The following is a 22,906-nucleotide window of genomic DNA, read 5'->3' as shown; positions in this document are numbered from 1 at the left end:
TCAGATCACAACAAGAGAGGAGGTCCTGGTCAAGCTCATGGAGTCAGGAAAGATCAATCCAAGGTGGAGCATTTGGTGGGATCAGCAGCTTTAAGACTTGCTTTAAGTGCAAATAGATTAAATCAGGGAGAACATGTGAGGAGTCCTAGGCAGTGAGTGGTGAGGATGCTGGCGTGTGCAGTGTGCATCTCTACATCTGTGCGTGTGTTTGTGTGTGTGTGTGTGTGTGTGTGTGTGTGTGTGTGTGTGTGTGTGTGTGTGTGTGTGTGCGTGCGTGTGTGGGACAGGAGCTGGCACAAACACTGGTTTATGAAAATGGAGAACCATGTGTAGAAGATGGGAGTTCTACTTGCACATTTAGTTGTACTCAGGTATACATATTTTTTCGTGTTTGTATACGGATGTGCACATATGTGTGAACGAGTGCTGAGAGGTGTTAATAAGGACACCTGGCTGTTTGATTTGTTGGGTTTGTATTTAAAAAAAGAGGATTGTCCTTGTTAGCACTATCTTATACTGTGATCAGGACTGGAGGTGTTTGGCTCGAGTTTACGCTTTTTCTATTTCTGGTGCATACTGTGTAATTTGTCTTGTTACTGTGTTGTGATAGATATGTTTCCTTTTGTTTTATTTTACTCTCATATCAAATGAAGTATTTGTTAAAATCAGGATGAATCCAAGTCTTGTCTCGATTTTCTGTAAAGCAGGAGACATAATGTATATAATGCGTATAAACGAAAATATGTTTTTTGTGTTTACGCAGTGGATTTCTTGTCAAATATATTAAGTGCTTCTGAGAATAACATGGTACTCCTCATTGTTTCACAGTTTTTAAAAATTATGATATGATATGATATTATATTCAGCATTTAATTCTTCCTGTTAAAGGTCTTAAGTTTGCATACTGATGTTGCAGGAGAGGGGGTGAGGCCCCTGATGCTGCCAGCTAGTCTGAGTAAGTGCGTCATAGATTATGTTATTATAATGTTATTGAACCTGTTATTGAAGCCTTACATTCATTCATGGCTGATGTGAAGCACTGGAAACCAAACATAGTTTAGTACTGAACAGCCATTGGTGACAAATGGTCGCAAATTTGTTCCTCCCCCCTGTCGCCAAGTGCTTGCTCTTTGTGGGAACTGTTGGGTTTTTCTCTTTAACAAAGTAAGGTCTTGACCTTACCCTGTAAAGTGCCTTGAGATACTGTATATTATGATTTGGCGCTATACAAATAAAATTGAATTGAATTGAATTGAAATATGTTTTATAGACCTACCAACTTCAGCTGGATATGAAACAAGAAGGATGCAATATTCTGTCTGTCCCAGCTCAAGATTAGTGATCAGTGCTGATGAGCCAGGTATATTTTATTTTTGCATTGTGCAACTTCAGCTGATCTCTATCCTCTGCCCATCCCTGTGACTGTGTTTCAGAGCCACAAAGATAAGAAAGACATGTCAATGCAAACAAATGTTGCACTCTCTCCCTTACAAGATTGAATTTTACTCATGAGCTTTTATGAACTTTGCTGATTTAGTCTCGCTGCTTTCTTAAATAAACACTCTTCTATTGCAGCCCTTTCCGACCCAGATGAAGATCCCTGTCGGAGGACCTACTGTGGACGGGGTCGGCAGTGCATGCTGATGGCAGAAACTGGCCGTGCCGAGTGTGTTTGCCAGGAAAAGTGTCGGCCCTCCTTTGTCCCGGTCTGTGGCTCAGACGGCAGGTTCTACGAGAACCACTGTGAGGTTTACCGCACCGCCTGCCTGGAGAGGAGACGAATCTATGTGGTGCACAGCAAGGAGTGCTTCTTTAAAGGTATTGCTATTACAGACACTGTAGAGGGCTGCTAAACACTGTAAAAAGATCTAGTTCAACAAGTTATTTGAAGGCACTAGCAACAGCAGGTTTTAAAAGGTTTTATGCTATTGTCTCAAAAATATATATTATTAATATAGGGGGTGATTGATTGAAGTTGAAATGTTGTAGACATGTTGTACCTTTAATGCTGTGTTAGACCAGTTTTAATCCAAGTAGTTGTAAAAATATAATATTAATTCATATTAATTCATTCAGATGTCCATATTTATTTGATTTAACATGAGCTGTTTAATTAAAGAATGCGGCATGTGATTGAAGAAAATTACTGAATTTGAGAACATAAACATCATTTAGCTTGTTAAGATTTGTAGTTTTTTGCAGTGCTGTTGCTATGCCACAACAACAACACAGTGATGCTGCACAGCAGCTTTGTCTTTGATGTCTGACTGCATCACTGAGTCTGGTGCAGGTTAACACTTGCGTGAGTGAAAATTGCCCTCAGATGATTTTTCTGATACCTGTGTGGCATAGTTTTGAGCTATTTCAAGGCAGCAATGGAGATCTGACTTTAGTTTGATGTTGAAACATTTAAACAATAATAGAGTTGTACAGACAAACAAAACAATTGTTTTGTTACACGCTGCAACCTGTCAAGCTCTAGTCACAAGCATCAATCACTGTGGAAATCATGCCGTTTCTGTCAGCCACCTTTTCAGTCAAGATGAAAGAATGAAATCATTTGTAGTTTGGCACTGAAGGCTGTGGCTCAGGGTGGAGTTTGTCTGGGAAACGATAGCTAAGCGCCGACACTGGCACTCTTTTATCAGGAGCTGTTTTCCTCTCCTCTGTGTATTCTACTGCTGTAATCACACTTCTTTCAGTTCAAGTCAGCATACTTACTAGGCAGTTGGCCCTAATCACAAACACGGGCGTCTAAATCATTTATAGCAGAACCCTAAAAGTTCATTTAACGATCAGTGTAATTGTGGAATTTTAATGATGAGTTTTTATTCAGAAGGTTATAAACATCTGTGTCATAAACCCTTATTTTTAAGTCAGTGCTGATGCAAACATTTATAAATTCATTTAGTATGTCTACATACAGTCTAACTACAACCTCTACTACATCAATACCCTGGCACTAACAAATCACCACTAGGTTACTGAGGATCACCAGTCCTTTATGGTAAATCATTATAATGTTCACTCCTTGACTATCACTCATTAGCAGAAGTGCAGTCTCAGCATGAACAGTCAGCATTATTATCCAACAAACAGCCTAGTCGCTTTATCATGACTTTGATTTAAAGGTAACAGAGCTAGGTAGGGCTTCTGCTAATTTAAACTATATGTGTGTGTGTGTGTGTGTGTGTGTGTGTGTGTGTAGTTTTTTTTTTTTTTCAACTGGAAGTTGTTGGCAGTCACCAAAACTGCAAGTATGCATGTGTTTGTACAATGTACCTGCTGGCATCTCCTCCACTTTTTTTTTTTTTTGGGGGGGGGGGGGGGTGTCAGACTAGTATTAAATGCTGTTTACAGTCCCTCAGGGTAAAAATGAAATTAAAGCTATACTTAATTAGAGTGCATGGTTTTGTCAACGCTGAGCAGCAACAGACACATATACTCACACAAACAAACATAGCATATAGCACTTTAAGTCCTATCACATTAGGGAGGGAAGGATTCCTGGCAGACACCCCCATGCATGGCTAATCCACATTAGGGATGTTCAGTCGGCACATTAGGCTTAGACTCGAGATGTCTGAAAGAAAACCAGTAGGAGATGGAAAATGTTGGAAATCAGTTATATGTCATGGGAATCGCATGTGCTTGTGTGTCTCCGTAAATGGGAAGTAATTATTTCACCTGATATACAAAGACATCAATGGGAGTCATGTCCCACAGTGCTGTGCTAAAATCATTATTCACAATTACTGTCTTTAAGTGGTAACAGTGGAAGAGGTGGTGAAGTAGTTGTCTGTGACATGCTGGCCTGTTGGTGACCATTGAGTCCTTCCTGTCTCATTCAAAACTCTCAAAAATAACAAATCCTGCTTTAAGGCCTGTGTAACCAAACACTGGTGTGGCCTGCTGCAGAATGAGTCACTTTGTTGCCTTTCTCCTCATTGCCGAATAATGTCTGTGTCAGGATTTAGCCAGTGCTCCACGTCAACAAAAAAGGACTAGAAAATCTGCTGGGATAAAGCAACAATATTGTATAGACAAACAGGTATTATTTAAGGAGTGGTGCATTGTTCCATTGTTCCCTTGCAGTATTGTGTTTCACTTTGAAACAAATTAAATAAAAAGTCGATGAAACTACATTTTCTTCTTCTTTTTGAAACACATTGATTTTTTTTTTTCTTTCCAGTTTTGCTTTTGATTTTGTTTTTGTTTTTATTATATATTTTGTGGCCCATTTTTAGGGCCAAAAGATAATTAAATGTTAAATGGCAAAAAAAATGTTTAGTCACAGACAAAATAGATGTCTTTGGTCCCTACAGCTATGTATGAAGCCACATGGCAAAAAACTTTTTTTTCATGTTTTTGTTAGTTTTGTTTTTTTTCTCTTTCATTGTAGTTTTGGTTTCAGTTTGATAAACCTAAAAGCTCTTCTGTGAAAGCCAGTCTTCTCAGGGCTATGGCTAAAGTCACAGTCTCAAATTTGGCAAGTACTTATGCAGGATTTCATTTCAGCATATCTGGATCATTGTGATTCTCTGTGCACAGCCAGTTCAAAACTCTCCACTCTGGCGAACGATAAAAGAAAGAGGAACCACATTTCCATTGTGCCGACCTCATTTCAGTAGCTCCCACTTACCGAACTGATTGATGGTTTTGTTTATTCACATGGTTTTGAGTCAGAGCACAGTCATAATCACTGTTCTACCACCAGGTCACATCTCACAAAATATTGTTTTAAGCTAAAAAAAAAACTTAGTCTTCTCTTTTGCTGCCCCAAGGCTGTAGAGGAGCATTCACACTTAGTTCATCTGAAATATTATTTGCATGCTGTGGATGCAGAGCCTTGCAAATATCACGTCTTGATTACTGACACCATGATCTGTCAAGACACTTCTTGGAGACAAGTATGCTTTTAAGTAAAGTGCACAATGGATGGCTGACAATATGAGCACTGTCCATATGCCTGACTGGACAATACCACTGTAGCACTCGCTTGGCTGTCATCGTCTTACCTGTTAAGAACAGGTAACAGTCATGTTTTATTTTGTGGCTATGACACATAAGCAGGCTGTGTTAGGCAACCTCGCTCATGCATTGTGCTTAAATATTTTGTGTTTCTCACTTTGTTATTATTTTGCTTTTCTTGGGCTCAGGCTTTTGTGTGATTGTTTGCGTACACACACATGCACATTTTTATTTTATTTTTTCTTCAGGCTGTGGAGAGAGACAAGGGAGACTGTTTAATGATCCAAACTGCTGTAGACCTGTTATGGCAAACATAGTTGCAGAGGTGAAGGAACCTACCACTCGAATATCTGTGGGAACCCAGATATTCTCTTTGAAGCATCTTGAAGGAGGCTGTCTGACCTGATAGGACTGGCATACTCTCAAGTGTTTGTCAATGGCTTAGTGGTTTGTGACAGACAGGAAAGGGGATTGTATGTTAGTTAAAAAGGATGGCTATAAAGCTCTGGATGGAGCTCTTTGTTCTGCCCTGTCACTGGTTTCTTTGTATTTACACTCAGGCTGTTTAGCTGGTAATCCATATTAACTTAGCAAAAAGTGTACATAGTACAATAACATTAGAATAACAACGGAAGAAGAAGAAACACTTCTAACATTCTATATTCACAAGTAAATAGATAACTATTACACAATGGAACAGAGAGACAGCAGTGTTAGGAAACAGAATAGGATAAAGGGGTTTTCATTACTCCATCTTTTCAATAAGTAGAATTCTGTTTTCTTTGCAGCACTTTGAAGCACTCTGAGCTAGCTTAAGCCATCCACTCCACAAAGACTCTTCTAAAGAATCAACGCAGAACTCTGGATGTCTAACACCAGTTAAAGTCACCGCATAGTCTCAAGAATGGCAAATTGAGAAACAGCTTCAAAGTTAAGTTATCTGACCCCAGATGGCCTCTTAAGGGGCACATTGTCAGTAAAAAAGACTGATAGGCCAGCTGCACTCAATCCTAATAACCCATTTAGATTGTAATTGCCAAAAGTCATAAAACAGGTTTTCCTTGAGGATGTCGCTTGCCATGTGAAAAATGACATCCCCTCTCGCCAAGTAACTGATGCCACAAAAATGATAATACCTTTTAATAGAGAGGCAGTGCCACACATTGACTGACTGTTTTTCAGCCATAACCATCCATGTTGATATGTGTAGAATATTTTTTCCCTAGAAATTACCAGGCAACAGAAACATGTTGAAACCTGGGAAAGTATGAGCTGATTCATTAAATAGTTTTTTGTTTTTTCAACTACACTGAAATTTTGTCAAAACATAATTTCAACAACCTATGATTATGCTCAATGCTAAAGCAGGATGTAGCGTGAAGGTGGGTGCGATGTATGAGCTGCCATAGCCTTAGTTTCTTGACACCTAAGCAGAGGTTTACTTCACATTTTGTCTCAACAGCCATCTTTTCCTGTCCTCAACCAAATTGTTTTGGTTGCCTGAACTTTACCATATCTTCAACACCAAGGTAGCAGATTGGAAACAAGGATGTGCACTTACTGTCCAATTAATGAATTATATCTGTAGATTTCCATTCTCATTATCTGTAGTTTGTTGTGAATGTGTATGTCTGGTCTCTCTAAGAGAAGTTGAGTAGTTTTTACCAGAGTCTAATACACACAGAAACTCAGAAGAGTAAAATGCAAACACACACACACATACATACACACACACACACACACACACACACACACACACACGTGCACACACACGTGGCATTGTGCAAGCACAGCAGTTTATTAACTTGCAATTTGTGAAAGGTCATTAAAGTTCACAACCAATCACTCTGCTAATTTGTGAAATTAGCATTGCATAGATAGATGTTTTCTCTCCCCTTTATATGGTGGGCACTGGGCTGCAAGTCAACCCACTTCTGACCCTGGCTTTGATTGCAATCTCTTCCTTCTAAAACCATTTGAAAAAGAGCTAACACAGTTGGTCAACCACTTTCATCTTCCTGATGAGTAGGAAGAGACATCTGTTTTCATTGGGTCGTGTAAGACGCTCAGCAGGGGGGGTTTTAAATCTTTAATGCATCCTGCTCCGCTATGACCACTTCATTAGTGATGAGTGTTGTACTAATAATACTTGGTTGTGATGCCATTGATCAGACAGTCAATGTGCTGCCATCTGCCAGATGGGAAGTAGAAGAGACTCTCTCCAGGGTCATAGTGAGCTGTTCCTCAGTTAGAACAGAGCACTGATCCATCCATCTATTCATCTGGCCACCCGTCTATTAAGGCCTTGTCACAGGTGGCAAATGTCTGCTGATTGTGACCATTTCAGCCAAGTAGTGATAATTGCTGAAGTACGTTTTTGTATTTCTATGCTGTTAATCATCTCAGATTTATTTTGTGACCCCCCTTGTGGGTATTTTCATGACTTCATGAGTTGGAAATCATTGAATTGAAACGGCCAAGAAATTGTTGATTGCCAACAACCATGGCAGGTACAGTGATCTTGAGATTGTGAATTCCTTTTTATTTTCCTCCCTACACCCCTCCCCTCAAGCCATCCATCATCTATCCGTGTTTGCTATGTGTCCCACTTTGAAAGGCGCCTCAGCCCCTCTGATTTCTCTTTATCATCCCGGCTCGTTCGAGGGCAGCTGCAGTTATTGCATTAGCCATCAAAGCTGCCCCCCTCGTCTTTCTCTCTCCGCCCTCTCCACAGCCCGTAGCAGTGCTCTGCCTCTGCCGTCCATCTTATCGCTCACTAACCCTCTGCCCCCTTCTGTGACTGAGGCCATTAACTCGGTCACACAAACACACAGCTTTCATAAGGAGGATCAACTTTGGCGTGAGCTCCAGACCTATAGCTTTAGTTATGTACACAGAGGTTGGATAGGGTCACACCAAGATGCTTTTGAAGGTGGCAAATATATCAACTTTATTTTTTGTTTTTTTATTTTGCTTGCAGTGTTGCAGTGGCTGGCATGATGTTGATGCAGTTGTTAGCACTGTTGCCTTACTTCGAACTTGCTAACCGGGGTCTTCCTCCCACAGTCCAAAGACATGTATGTTAGGTTAATTGGAGACTCTGAATTGTGCATAGATGTGACTGACTGTGACAGTGAATAGTTGTCTGTCTCTATATGTGATAGACTCTTGACCTGTCCAGGGTGTACTCCAGCCTCGCCCAATATCAGCTGGGTTTGGCTCCAGCACCCCTGCAACCCTAAAGGGATAAGCAGTATGTATAACGAATGAATGTTGTAGTGTCTTTTTTTTGTTTCACACTCTGCTCTTTGCCAAAACTTTGCAGGATTTAAATGACTAAAATGTTTTGCTCACTTTCAAAGACATGCCAGACTTTTGCTGTGTGGTCTTATTCTGTCAAAACTGAAGATAGTGTGATGTGAGAGCTGCTATAAAATACACTTTTTTTCACACAGTGTCATAGCAGTGGGTTGCAATTCCACTGTATTTCTGTTTGGTGGAATCGAATGGGTGGTGTTTGGTTACTGTTAACTTAAACCTTGAAACCAATACTTTTTTAGAAATAAGTATTTTTTTCTTGATTCTGGTGCAGAGTCCTGCCTTGTTCTGTCTTGTTTGGGGACTCTCGTTTCTGGAAAATACTTGAAACCAGTTGATTTATAGTTTATACACAAGATGTTAGAAACATGCTTTGAGATAAGATATAACCTGTCAGATCAACAGCAGTGAGTCAGTGGTCCATTCACAGAAATTTTACCTCCTCAGTGCAACTCGTGTTCGCCTTTTACATCTTTGGTGTAAAATGACCAATCATATTGGTCCATGTGTACTTGCTGTGTGATAAGAGCATGACCAGCATGAGGTCAGTGAACTCCTCAATTAATGTAAAATTAACCGAATTAGTTCTGCTACACCCTATTAAACAACACCAGTCAGCTCTACATCACAATGACATGTTTTATAAATGCTCATAATTTAACTCAACTGTTTCAGCAGGCTGTAAAGTTGTCTGGGTCACATAATGCACCACTGGACCAGAGTTTGTTGTCCAACTCTCTGTTAGGTTAATAAGAACTAAGCCCTGCTTGGACTACCAGGTGTGACCTGTCTGCACACACACAAACACTCACCTAACGCCCTCCAGGCCTCCCCTGACAGCCCTTTATTTGTCACGGTGGGCTTATTAACGAACAGTCCAACTATTCCCATCTTTCTTTTCGTGTTTTTTTTTTTTCCTCCAACACCTTTCTCCTCATTTTCTCTCCTCAATGATCACATGGGTTTTACCTCATTAAGTTGATTTCCTCCCCACAGATTCATTATGGTGGAAGTATTTGCTGTATGAAATGGATGCCCTGTCCCAGATAGAGATGTCCCCTGGTCCGGCTCTGGTCCCCTGCCTCATAAACATCAGTCTCCCCTATGAAAACTGAAAGCTCTCTTTGGCCACTGGCGTCCCCCGCTGCTGTGGTAGTGGGACACTGTCAAGGATATTGCACCAAAAGTACGGTGCTTTCCTGTCAGCCATGGATAAGGCAACAGCTGGCATGTTGAATCAGGTTACACCTGCTGTGATATTTAGGCATAATGAAGAGTAGATTTATGATTTTCTGAAGCCTGTCCTAGTGTTAGTAGAAGACACTCGTAATTAATGGTGTGTGGTACTGTTTTGGTTTTAGGGGAAAAAAACAAAATAAAAGACATTGCACAAATGTTGTTTGGGTTTGATGGAAGACAAAAAACAGACACACTACAGACATACAAGCAAAGAAAATAGTTCCTGTTTCATGAGCTGTATTTATCACATGAAGGTGCTGTAGAGAAATATTTCTAACATTACTTGGTGAAAATAGATTATTTTTTGTTATTAAATGTTTTTAATTTCCACTTTAGTGAAAATAACGCAGACACAATGATGTACAGCCAGTAAACATACTGTAACATCATAAGTACCTCACCCACAACACTAAACCAAACAAAGTAATATTAAAATTACACAAAAATGACATAAAAGATTCTCCCCAGGAACTGTGGGGCAGTTAATGTAGACCTGTTAGATGGTCAAGGATAATAGATTTGATGTGGGTTGAATAAGCAGCAGACAACAAGAGATGGTGAAAAATACAGAAATCACAATAGACCTGACATGAATCTAGTGATGGTGGGGATTCCTTGAGGCCAGCTAAACGTGAAAATAAATTAGTAAAGCTGCTTCACTTGTTGGCCGCAGCAAATGGCAGCATGGTGTGGATCTGGGCGCACTTCTTTACTGGAGCCCTAAAGGTAATAAGATTTTATGTCGTAGTGCAGCTATAAAGGCCCTGACCCTGAGCTGACAGCTGGCTGTCATTGAGCGCCTGTAGCTGACCATCGCCTGTGGCTTTTGTGGTACATCCAGCACCACAGGCTCTCGTCAGACCTGGGTTTGAGACTGTTTGTGAGAGAGTTTACCTATTTATATCTCCTTATAGCTGAGTATCTGTATTTAGGTTCCACCTTTTCTTGTCCTGCTTCACAAGCAGATGACCACAGCCACAGCACAATGAAGGGGTGTCAGTTGCAACTTTTAACCAGACAGTAAACGAGTAGCTAGTTTATTTAGGGGAGGATTACAAATACAGACCACAGTTATTTTCTTTTGTCTCATGTTAAAACTGAATTTAGGACCTTTAACCTATTTAAATGTCCACATGCAGATCAGGCAGCAAAATATATTTTTTTAGCTTCTAGGTGTGTTTGGCAGATAAGTTTTTTCCAGAGTTGTGGTATCTTATTCACCAAAACCTTTTAGAAATTCTGAAAAAAAACTTTAGGAATCACGTTTCCTCTTCTTTATTAATCCTCACATAAAGAGTAGTTGGTTGGCGTCACAGATAAGTGACATCACTTGGTTGGTTTGCTCTTCACAAAATGATAAGAATTAACCCAAATTACAACAGGTGAAAAAAACGAATCAAATCTTATTTTGCATCTCTATCTGACTGGTACAGCAGATTTTGAAAGTTCTTTTGCCTGAACACGTTTCAAAGACATTTAAATTTTTTAGGGTTTTATATAATTAAAATTGCAGAAGCTTTTATTTTATCTTGTCCTGATCCACATACTTAATCCAGTCACTTTCTTCTTTACTCTTCCTGCACACTGCTTTCTGTTCTTTTATTCTTCTCCTCACTAACATAGACTGCCTACTCATCCTTACTCATCCTTTTCTTGGTCTATGCACAGATTCAAAGACACACAGGCAGAACAAATTACACACACAGATGTACACTCACTCACACAAATGAAGACACACCACTTCTGTCTTGACAAAAACAAAATAATCTCTTCTGAAATAGAATGTTTACTCATGCCTAAGAGATTTTGACATGCTTGTCACAACATTGGCATTGGCTATCACTTTGCCTTTTCAGTGATGAGCTGTACTCCGCTGCACCACAATGGGCCTCGTGGATTAGCTTTTGACACATGTTGCCCAGCCTCGCGCACACAGCTTAATTGATAATTGAAATGTGAAATATTAGTGAATAAATTGAAATTGCATTGCCATTTGTAATTCAATTTCTGTATTTCTCTTTCTGTGTCTCTAACATGTGCACACACGTGCTCCCTGTTTCTCTCTGTTATTGAAGTAATTAACAGATCCCTAATGTTGACTGTGTTTGGGGGAAGCCATTTTGGCATTCAGTCTTGTCTCTCGTTGAGTTAACAGGTGGTACTGCATAATTTTTGGAGCTGTTCATGTACACGCTCTGCTTTTATTACTGTTCATAACACAGTTTTTAAAAGCTGCTGGCAAATGCCTCTGAAACACTGAGAAATTAGAGAGTGACAAATGAATTCATTTGGCCCATCCCCTTCATTTCACGATTCTTTCATCAGTTTAATGGCTGCATAAAACGAAAATACATATGGCTGCCAGTACTTCTGGACCCGACTTTGAAAACTTTGCTTATCAGATGTGTTTTTGTCAAAGCTGGGATCCAATTACTACCAAGTGAGATTATTAACGTCTGTGAATGCATTAGCATTTTAGACAGCAATCAAGAAATGCATTTATTGTTTGCCAGTAGTAAACTGCCTCTTATACAAGATAGAAACACGTTGCTCTCCCATGTAAATATGTTTCTTCCCCCTGCACCCCCCACCCCCACCCAAAACCACTTTTCTTTCCTCTGTATTTCACCCTCATTTCTCTCACTATGCCCCCAATATAGTGCAGATGGGGATTTGAGTGACTCTGTCAAGCTTCCCTCTGCATTCCCCAGTCTGTGTTAAATTGGTTCAGAGCTTAAGTAGAGTGTGAGCCTGGAAAAATAAAAAAATAAAAATACAAGCATCACCTCAAGGCAAAGTGACCCTGGGTAGAAAAAGATATTATACACACTATATGTCCCTGACAAGCACAAACACCAACACACACGTACACAGGCTTAGAGTACACGATGGCTGTGTTAACTCCTAATCCATCACAGCGTCTTCTTTGATCTTTGCTGTCACAATTTTTCATTTCAGCAATTGTTAAATTTGTATTTCCAATACGTTGCTTTGTGTACAGTGTATTCTTTCAGGTTCTGCAAAGTGAATGTATTTTTCCACCGACTCTGATCTTGACATTGGTATCCTGCATTGTAAATATAACTGCTTGGAGCCCTAACTAAGATATACAATACAATACAGTTATGGTAAATTATGTTACTGTCCTAACTTATATATACTCTTCAGTTCAAAGTGCTTTTTGGAAGTATGCTTGTAATGCAAACACTCAGAAGATCAGACACAGCCTAATCTAATGTAGTTAATGTGATTATGCCAATGCAGAAGAAACAATACTGATAGATTTGGTCTGACTGTGGCCTGACTCACCAATTGTCAGCAGATGAACTCCACTCACTGAAGCAGAAATGAGAGCTTGGTATGCAGCACCACGTCTTACATTACAGTAGTTTTTGTCTAACCATTGAAAACTTTTAAATAATATGCTATATACATAATCAATCCAAAGCGTTATCCACAAAATTATAATTTGGGAAGATTGCCAGAAATACTTCAATTCTTCTCTGAATTGGACTTTTTACTGCTTTTAACGAAGGGAGCCCAGGAGAAATCCTAATAATACTAAGAGTACTGTATAATCAGCACATCAATCCCATAATCACAGCTGTCCCTAAGATAAAACTTCAGCCAGCCTTACTGCTACTTTTGCACTTAGTAATCATTATCTGAAAATCTTTTGGAACTTTAAATGCTCACTGTCAGTCGTTTGCTGTCCTGCCTTTGTGTTCAGGCATCACACAGGGAGTGAAGTTGATACTCAATCACTCTCATAAAGTTTTGCTAAACATGTGACATTCTTCATGTTTCCTAGCTCAGCTCACACACTCACTTCTCTCTGCCTTTTCTCTACCTCTCAGTTTCATCCTGATCTTGCTGGGAAAAGATAACTGAACAGTGCCTCCACTGTCCTGTGTAATGCGAGCTGTCAGATTATATATTTCCACTCTGCCAGCTCAACAGTTTGACCAGAGGGCAAAGAACAAGCCCAGATTGACAACTACTGCAGCTCAATGTGCTGTAGCAACTGATTTGCCAACTTTCTAGCTGACTGAATGATCAACGGAATGAATGCCCAGCTTCTCACGTAGCCCACTATTTGACCAAGGCACTTGAGCTACTTACACTCTCTGAACACCACTCAACAGAAATTGTGAAGTTCCAAAATGTGGTGATAAGAAACCCTTAAAATAAAATCAGCACATATTGAGTGTTGATTTCAAAGCTCTCCTGGAAACTTCACCCAAGTTTACATCTCTAGCCATGTTAGGTAAATCTAAAAATCACTTTGTGACATGATATATTTGGCAATTATTTGTTTGAGGGCTTTTTAAATAGTCTCTGTCTAAAAGAAACCAATGTCACCATGTTTCCATACTGCTGGTTCATTCAGATTTATTTACTGGTTGTTCATAAATAGTCTAAATAGTCTCTGTTTCCATTTGACAAAGGTCACTCAAAAGACCATTTATAATTGGTCTTTATTTGGCTTTTGCTGTGCCTAATAAACAGTGGTCCTGAATTGCTGACATGTTGTTTCTGTATATGAACTGTTTAGCTTGGTTTTACCGAAGCTGTGAAAAAATGTACACACTGAATAGAACAGCAGGGTTGCAAACACATTATCACATTAAGTTCTCTTTTTCAAGGAGCAAGCATTTTTTTTTTTTTTTCACATGTTTCATGGTCACTTCCTACCATCACACCAATGCAAGAACCTACTGTAGCTCCAATATATTGAGTGACACTGTGCCCTTGGTGCTTATTATTAGCAAGTACAGCATCTCAGTACCACAGGGCTTATTTGCATCATCGAGCCACTATTCAACCATAGGTCGCTGACTATGGAGAGTGCTATAATTCTAAGACCCAAAGGGAGTAATGACCCCAACAGCTGCCTCAGGGAAGTTATCAGTCCATGTTATTGTTTTCAAGCTCATCCCACATGATTTCCTCAGAGAGTAGGAGCAGTATGGATAGATGCTGCTGACCTTTTTGTTTTAGTGCCTATGTTACAGGTGTCACTGATGCTAACAGGGACCAGTAGCTTTCTCTTGAGGTTAGGTACCATCTGGTCACTGTCCCACTGCTCCTATGCCCGCTGGCATGATTCACAACGATGATGCCAATTCAGCTACTGTTATTTACAATTTACTCTTAAATTAGATTGTTTCTACCTGAGGGCTTAGTTTTATTGTCTTAGATTGTTACATACAGTATTTCATTGCATGTACTAACGTAGGTTGAAGTCTTTGTAAGTTTAATGTTCTTAATTTCCTTCCCTGGGAAACTTAGGAATTTTCTTTTTAATGAAAACTGGAAGTGATAAATTGTAAATTCTTGACCATACACAATAATATTTGGAGCACCAGTGATTTCACTGACCTTCATTACTCATGTAATATTGTGGAAGCATATTTTACTTAACGCAAAAACTTGTTAATAGCCTCAATATGGTTTCTAGTTGTTTGGCGCCGCTAAATTTGCAGTGTAATTACTTTTGGCAGCTACAGTCGGTCATGATATAAAAATATTGTCCCATTTGAGAAAAAGAATTTGCTGGAACCTGACACTATATAAAGGGAAGTGTTTTTCTTTGAGTTTGGTCATGTTGTAGAACTTGTCTCCTTGTCAGAGTTTATTATTGTTATAGCTTTTAGGAGATAGTTTGGGTTGCCATCGCATCAGTGTCTCCTCTCAGACATTTTGTTGTCTTTGTAAAAGCTGATGTTGACACACATGACACTAAACCTTTCGAACACTGATAGTCAAAACAGCCTCTTTAGTAGGGTTAGCTTCTTCTACATGATGTGGACTGTAACATTTATAATATTGTGTACTCTCCATATACAGCAGCCAAATTACTACTTAAAGCAGTTATTGGTGGGTGAATTGTGTATTAAATACAAATATATTATTACCACTTTACTTTGACACCTCAGAGCTATGGCATGCCACACGCAGGAAACACTCCACTTAAATAAAAATAAAACATAAATAAAAGACACAGTCATTGAATTTCTAATAGCACTTCCCAATCCCCACAACTCCTCCTAGCTCTTTGTTAATGTTTTGAAACTCAACACACTTCACGGTTGAGTATGTTTTTTGCATCAACAATAGCAGCACTTCAGTCACAGTGTAAGAGACCGAGACAATTTATCAGCCAGTTCGAATCAATTATGGAAACTAAAAGAAGCATTCTTGAATAAAATACTGTTTGGACTATATAAAGTCAGAGTGGATTAAAATCATGCTTGAGACTTGACTCTGCTGCTGTAATTACATTCACCCTGTATAGTCAAAGGTTTGTGCATTCTTCATGTAACATTAGACTTTTAGTTTGTGAGGAACTCAGGTGTGTTCCCTGGCCTCACTTATTATCATGCAACACAGTTGCATTATGCACTGCATGTCGATGTGTGATCTTTTCGGTGATGGATGCTATTTCATATGAATTAGTCACTGCACTTCAAATGAATTACTTACAGCTGGGTAGAAGGCGAGGGTTGCTTATTACTCATGATACTAATGCTGCAATTTGTTTGCTTCTCTCCTTTTGCTGCTCACTCATCTGCATTCATTCTCTACTTTTGAAGCATTTGTTTGAGCAAATGATTAGAGGCTGTGTGTCTTACTAAAGGCCATTTTATAGAACATTTGTCTGCTCAAGTGGTCAAACCTGTGACCTTACTGTGACAAATGAGTCTGTAATCACTAAATGACTACACTGCAAAGCAATTTGTTTGCAGCAGACCCTTAGTTTAGACTTAACACATATCCACATGCTTATCCGTGTGTGTGTGTGAGTGTAATTAATAGCTAAACTGCTAATTGGCATCATTACCATTTCTTGAAAATGTGGCCTACTTCTAATGCAAGAAGGCAGCCAGTTGTAATCCTCAGTTTTAATGAGGAATGCTTGTAATGTCCACACACCATGTCAAAGAAACCTCTGTTGCCCTTGACTCAGGAATATCTGGAAAGCAGTAAAATCCTTAAAATTGCATTACATGTTTGCACAGGTGCTGCTTCACTTATTTAATTCAAGTGAAATTCTTAAAACAATTTAAAGCACGGTTGTTTATGGCAGTAGATGACAGTTGTAAGATGACAATTGTCTCACCCACTCATTTCTTCCACAATTATATGTGTGTGTAGGGGTTCTCCCCTCCAGGATAAACAGACAGATGTAGATACGGAGAAACAGTATGATATTAATAAAGTTCATGATGCATGAGTTAATATTACGTGTAATACGTTTCATTGTGTCTGGGATGTGTGGAGCACAGTGCACTGGTTTTCTGTGATGACAAAAATTTATAAAGTAAATTTTATTGCTTTCTGTAAAATTGTCATTTTACTGAATATTTTCAGTTGGCAGCTTTGCAAAAAATATCTCCAAATCAGAAAATATCATTATCAGCTGTACACTGAAAGTTTAGGTCACTCTTTCAACTGATTTAGAAAACTACAGCACATCCTGAACTCCAGAATACTGGAACAATACTGTCTGATACTTTTTCCTCATCCAATTTATTGCTTGTTTTTGGCTCAAAAATTAAAAGCAACTCCCCTGGCAGATGATAACAGCAACACTTGTGAGACTCTGAACTGAACTGAACTGAACTGAACTGAACTGAACTGAACTCTACAGGAACACTTCAAATATTTTAATGGTCTTGTTATCTGCTTAGATGTAGTCATATCCATCCTGGCTGGGGCTGGTGTCTGCTACCTTATCTGTGTGAGACACATGATGTTGTGCGTCTCGGTGTCTCTCTTGCACTTAGTGTATAAGCAGGGTTCACAGGCAGAGAGGTTGATAATTGAAATCCTGAGTGGCAGGTCACTTTCATAATAAACAAACACTGCATACTTTAGCCTCAGTAATTGCTTTTGAGGAGCAGTTACAGTGCTAGTCTGGGAAAAATGCAGCAAACACACTTGCAAGAGCACATATACACACATGGAAAAAAACCCACAAACACAGCTCTCTCCTGCAGGGTCATTTGCCATGGAACACTGCACCAGTGGTTGGTCTGGGAGCTTCAATGACAGGGCAAATACACTTTTCCTCCCGTGACTGACACGTACATACAGAACATAGCTAGAACCTAGCCTTTCAAGCCCCTCACTCACACACATATACACACATGGTGGAGTCTAGGCCCCAGAACTCACTGAGTAACTTCCATCACTGCCTTCTTTTCTAGTGCAAATGGTGCAATGGAGCAACCATCCCTGCAGCTACACCCGTGTCTCTCTCAGCCTCTTCACTGTGTCCCTGGAGCCTCAACCTAGCTCGTTCCTCTCCTTTCCCCCTGCTCCTCTCCTTTATCCTCCTCTCTTCCCCTCTTCTCCCTCCCTCTGTCCTCACTAGTTATTCACTCATCCACTTCACTCTCCATCCCTGAGGCCCCATCCTGCTTGTCCATGTTCTCTTTTCTCTTCTTCGCTCCTCTCTACCCAACCATCCTGTCTCAGCTGTCTGTCAGTGCTCTTTGTTTTATTAGACAGAGGTTAACCTTGCTGGGCAGTGTCTAGTTTGCTTCTTAGGTAAAAACTCTGATCATATGGTAACAACTTGTTTCTACATTTATTTGTTCTTGGCCTGTCTTCCTGTGCCTTTTTGATCAGGCTTCAGTCTAACATCACTTATTCAGAAAAACTGAATTTCTTCTTACATCCATTGAGATTGTTTCTGCCTTCAGAGCAGCTCTGCCTCCAAGAAATGTTTGTTTTACTAAAACTGAATCTGCCTTAAGGAATATCTCTTCCTTTGATTCTCCATCTCCTCCTCTGCAGTCACTCTCTCCTGTAGGTCTCTACCTCTGCCATCCCTTTTCTCACTCTCTACTCTTATCCTACAGTATTTCAAGCTCTACACTTTCATGCTTACAGTGCTTTTCTCTTCCTTTTTCCTCCTCTTTCCTGACTTGATTGTTCTTTTCCCCTCACCTCACTTTTCTTTACCTGGCACCCTGAAGGTGAGCTCTCTGTAGCCAGTGCATTGAGTGCTCCCTCTTCCCCCTGTGCTCCAACCCAGCTTAATATGACTTTCCCTCTGTTACATCCTGGTCCGTCATCCAACGAGCCTGCAATAATCTGTCTAACACAAAGAGACATGTTCTGTCTCCTGAGCTTTGTGACAGTGATTCAGGCCACTGTGCTGCTCCCCCAAATGGTTCACAGTTGCAGAGAAGAGTACTGACATTAACCTCAAATATCTCTTTCACTCATGTATTAAGTTACTATTCTGAATGGAAATATGCCTGTCAACCTGCAGCACAGCCATTGTAGAACTCAAAGGCAATAGAAACTTTTTTCTCTTTTTCTTGAGAGATTTCCAACCTGTGGGCTGCTGACTGGACCTGGGCCTCAAAAGCATTTGCTACTGGGCTGTGAGGAAACTACACAATACATATAAATTTGTACTGATACAATATTCTGTAGTTCAAAGCAGTTTGGATATTTTTCAGTGGAACTATTGTTCATGAGTGTGCACTAACTCTGAAAAAATGCGTATCTGCTGCCACACCAGGCTGTGATATACTGGGTAACCCTTTAGCTAGTCCTCAAGGAGGATTTCTTCACTAATATGTTGCCAGGTAGTCGGTAGGGAATTGTTTACTCTGGTTTCTGTCCTTCAATTCTTCTGAGCTGAACAGCTAATGGCTTCAGTAATTGCCTTTGCCCTGGAGTAATTAGGGGCCAGTTTGCTATAGTGTTAGCTTCTAACGTTAGTTTTATTCTCCTTGGGTTGATTGTTCCTGTCAGTGACTTTACTCCGAGCACACCAGTGCCTTGTTAAATCAGTAGTGACATTTTTGGTGTCACTGTCGTGTTTTATGATACCACTGCATGTTTTGCAAACTGCTAATGCAATATCAAGCAGCGTCAGCAACAATATCGGCTCACAGATGGTTTCTTTCATTGTTTTCATGATCATTGGTTTCAATTCTTTCAGGAAGAGGATTACTCATAGTTGGTATGTGAATGGAGAATGTAGCTAACAAAAGAAGTCACTTGCACAAAGCTTTACCAAAAATTGCACAAATGTGTGGTTGTGTGTTAATGTAGCTGTATCACTGATAACGTGTTAACTAGAACATTTACTCTTTACACTCTATCATTTAGATTAAAGCTGCATTGTGCATTTTTTTCAGTTGCATAGAGTATGTTGGGGCTGCATTTCTGACTGTAATCTGACCTGCACTCCACACAGTGTTTACTTCTTATCTTGGATGCAATCAGTAGGGGAGCTGTGCCTCCGACAGCACAAGATACTTAATTACTCAAACAGGTGCTTGCCACTGAGGCGGGATTGATGCTTCAAGAGCACTCAATTAATTGAAGCCCATTATTAATAACAGGGTGTGAATTATCCCTTAGATCTTTTCTGATTTAATTTAACAACACATAAGGATCAACCATGTTAATTAAAGATTTGCAAGAAGGTAGGGGCATCATAAATAAATCTGAGCATCTGGTATGATTAATTTATCACATATTCTTTGAACGATGATTCTGTATGCATTTACTCAATTCCTGGTCAGTGGCTGAGGCTGAAATGAACAATTCATATCACATTATCAAGTAATATATTTCATTGCTCTCATGAGAGAGCACACACACAATAGACATGACTAGACATTAGCAGGTATGAAGAAAGATTAGGTGATGATGTCCCCTGTCCTGAAGTTAATTACATGTTAGCGCTGACCTTGTGTGGAATGGGTTAATTCAAACGGATATGCACACATGGGAACCTGCAGCCAGCAGCAAGACACTTGCATACACATCTACATATCAATGCTTGCATACGCTTGCACAAATACACATTTTTCTTATGCGATTACCTCAGCAGACATTTATAGACCCAGTTAATCTACAGCAAGAGCGGTGCACCATTCCATATATTTGTGTTTAATTCCAATTAAAACCTGGGCTGTGGACAAACCAATTTTCTAAACTAATTACTCTGGACGGAGATAAAATAAAGAAGGAAACTTTGAACAACACTTCTTCTCCCTGAAATCTGAAACCAAAATTAAACCCAGATATACAAATCTCCTGTTAAGCTTAACCACATGGCAGCATGGTTGCAACAAACTGCTGTTCACACTTGTCAGATTTCTATATGTGGGAAGTGCAGCTTTGCCTGACAGCCTGCAGTCAGTCTGTCTTAAGTTAAACAGCTAATAGAGGTAGAGCTAAGTGCTCTCCAAGCTTCATGTCAGTAACTATTCAATATGATACACTTTGGGTCGACGCAGCGGATACAGCTGATCCTGGATAACTCGAACAGGAGAATATTCAGACCTCTTCAGTTTTTGCCCACTTTATTGTGTTGTAGATTTATTTTTAAATAGGTAAAATGGTCATCAATCTACACTCAATAAAAATAATATTTATTTATTTTGATTTTTAATAAATTTGGTAAATGTTTTCACCTTGTCATTATGAGATATTGAGTATAGATATATCTCCAAGAATGGAAATTTTATCCATTTGAAATTAAACTACAACATAATAAAGTGTACAAAAAGTGAAGGGAACTGATTATTGAGCAGTAGAGCTCTGTGTTGAAGTCTTGAAATCAGCTTCTTCTTGTGGTCTTTTGGGATTTGTCATGATTCCTCACACACTCCAAAACACATTCATTTTATCAATAATATTGTAATTTTGTAATAATTGTTTAATTTACAATGAGCTGGCATGACATACCATTTTGACAATATTCAGTATTTTAAAGATACATTTAGATATGCCAATATACATTCTTTGGAACTGGGAGGAACTATAACACTAATTCTTCACTGATTAAGACCTTGAAACCTTCCCAAAATTTCAGTCTCCTATAACCCATCACTTCCCCCGCAGTGGGCCTGCAGAGCCCCTTTAGCCTCATGTCTTTGATGAGCCAAGCCAAGAACATCCCAAAGCCCTGCCTTTGACTGCTGTTGGAGAAGCCTGGCCTCATAGTGCAGCTCCCCCGCTGGTGTGAAACATAGCTCTGCTGACTAGCAGATCCAGAGTTCTCAGCTCTTAGAAAAAAAGTGGACATTAATATAGATATGCAGTCTTGACTTGATACATTTAGAAGTACCTTGTTTCCTAATTTTGTTTCAGTATTGCCATTAAGTCATCTTGATGACAGTTTGGTGTTTGTGTTTGTGCTTGTTTGTTTGTGTGTGTGTGTATTTGCACACTGTCCATATGCTGATGCAGATTGTGGACTACATAGGCTGCAATTGGACACATTGTGTGTGTGTGTGTGTGTGTGTGTGTGTGTGTGTGTGTGTGTGTGTGTGTGTGTGTGTGTGTGTGTGTGTATACTGTATATGTATATATGTGTATATACACACACACATACTGTATATGTATATGTGTATATACACACACACACACACACACACAAACAAACACACACTTTTACATTTTCCATAGCTATGACAAGTCTAAATGCTGTTACTGAATGTCTATGGGGACATTTTCTTACTCAGCCTTACCCTCCCTGAAGCCTCAATTACTGCAAAAGGCTAAGCTTGTCATTATGTAAGGAATGTTAATTTCCCCTCTGAAATGGCAAATTATTGTATGAAACATTTCATTTAAAATGCCGATTTATCAAAGCCACAAGAGAAAGATAGAAGGAAAAGAAAAAAGAGCAAGAGAATAAGTGTGTAGACCATTTAAGACATGCCATGACCCGTTTTTCCAGTGTAGATCAAATAGATTCCATTTAAGCTCTGCAACATAAGGACCTTCTAAAGGCACTCAAAATTAAAGATGGAAAAGGAAAAAAATTATGGTGGGTGTAAGATAATTTAAGAATTGATCACATTAACTTTACTTCTATGCACTTTGCAGTGCTTAGTTTTCCACTTTGTGGTCTCAAATTAGGCCAACATTTCTAGCATCAGCCTAATCTTGTTCAGTCTATCTCTGCAGGAGTCCGGAGATATGGGGTTTATCTGAACTTCAGACTCTATGCAGCCTGTCATTCAGAACCCCTGTGGAGGGTTTACCATGAGTACCAAATACAGAAAAAAAATCTTTCTGGTAACCATTGTCTACTCTTAATAATCTTTTTTATAGCACTGTCTCTGTGAAAACTCTTTGAAAATGGAATCTACACACAGCACACAGAAACCTCCTCCCAACATTTAAAGTACTATTGATATACTATTTTCTCTTGGAAAATGTTAGGGCCCTGGAGGCCCAGTTACCGCTCCAAACAGAGAATAACCTCTCACCATCAGCCATGCTGTGCTACTGTATCTCTCTGTTTTCTTGCTGGGAAGGGGATTGAGGGAGTCCAATAGCAAAGTGGGATGTGACCTACTCCTCAGAAGCCCTCACCATCACATGTGGA

General features: G+C 39.5%; 1 protein-coding gene across 4 annotated transcripts in view; it reads left to right on the top strand.

The window, feature by feature from the left end:
* Positions 1–22,906, top strand: part of fstl4 (follistatin-like 4) — a 370,155-nt gene that overhangs the window by 248,900 nt on the left and 98,349 nt on the right. For all 4 annotated transcript variants that reach the window (XM_071460311.1, XM_071460312.1, XM_071460310.1 and 1 more), the window contains one exon: positions 1,576–1,818. In XM_071460311.1, the coding sequence (XP_071316412.1) occupies positions 1,576–1,818 (243 nt within the window). The remainder of the gene's footprint in view (positions 1–1,575; positions 1,819–22,906) is intronic.

This window comes from Trachinotus anak, unplaced genomic scaffold (assembly GCF_046630095.1).
Source record: "Trachinotus anak isolate AG129_WGS33_773 ecotype Australia unplaced genomic scaffold, CSIRO_AGI_Tana_v1 ptg000024l, whole genome shotgun sequence".
Lineage (NCBI taxonomy): Eukaryota > Metazoa > Chordata > Actinopteri > Carangiformes > Carangidae > Trachinotus > Trachinotus anak.
The sequence above is the reverse complement of the archived record's forward strand: the minus strand, read 5'-3'. Positions and strand labels throughout refer to the sequence as shown.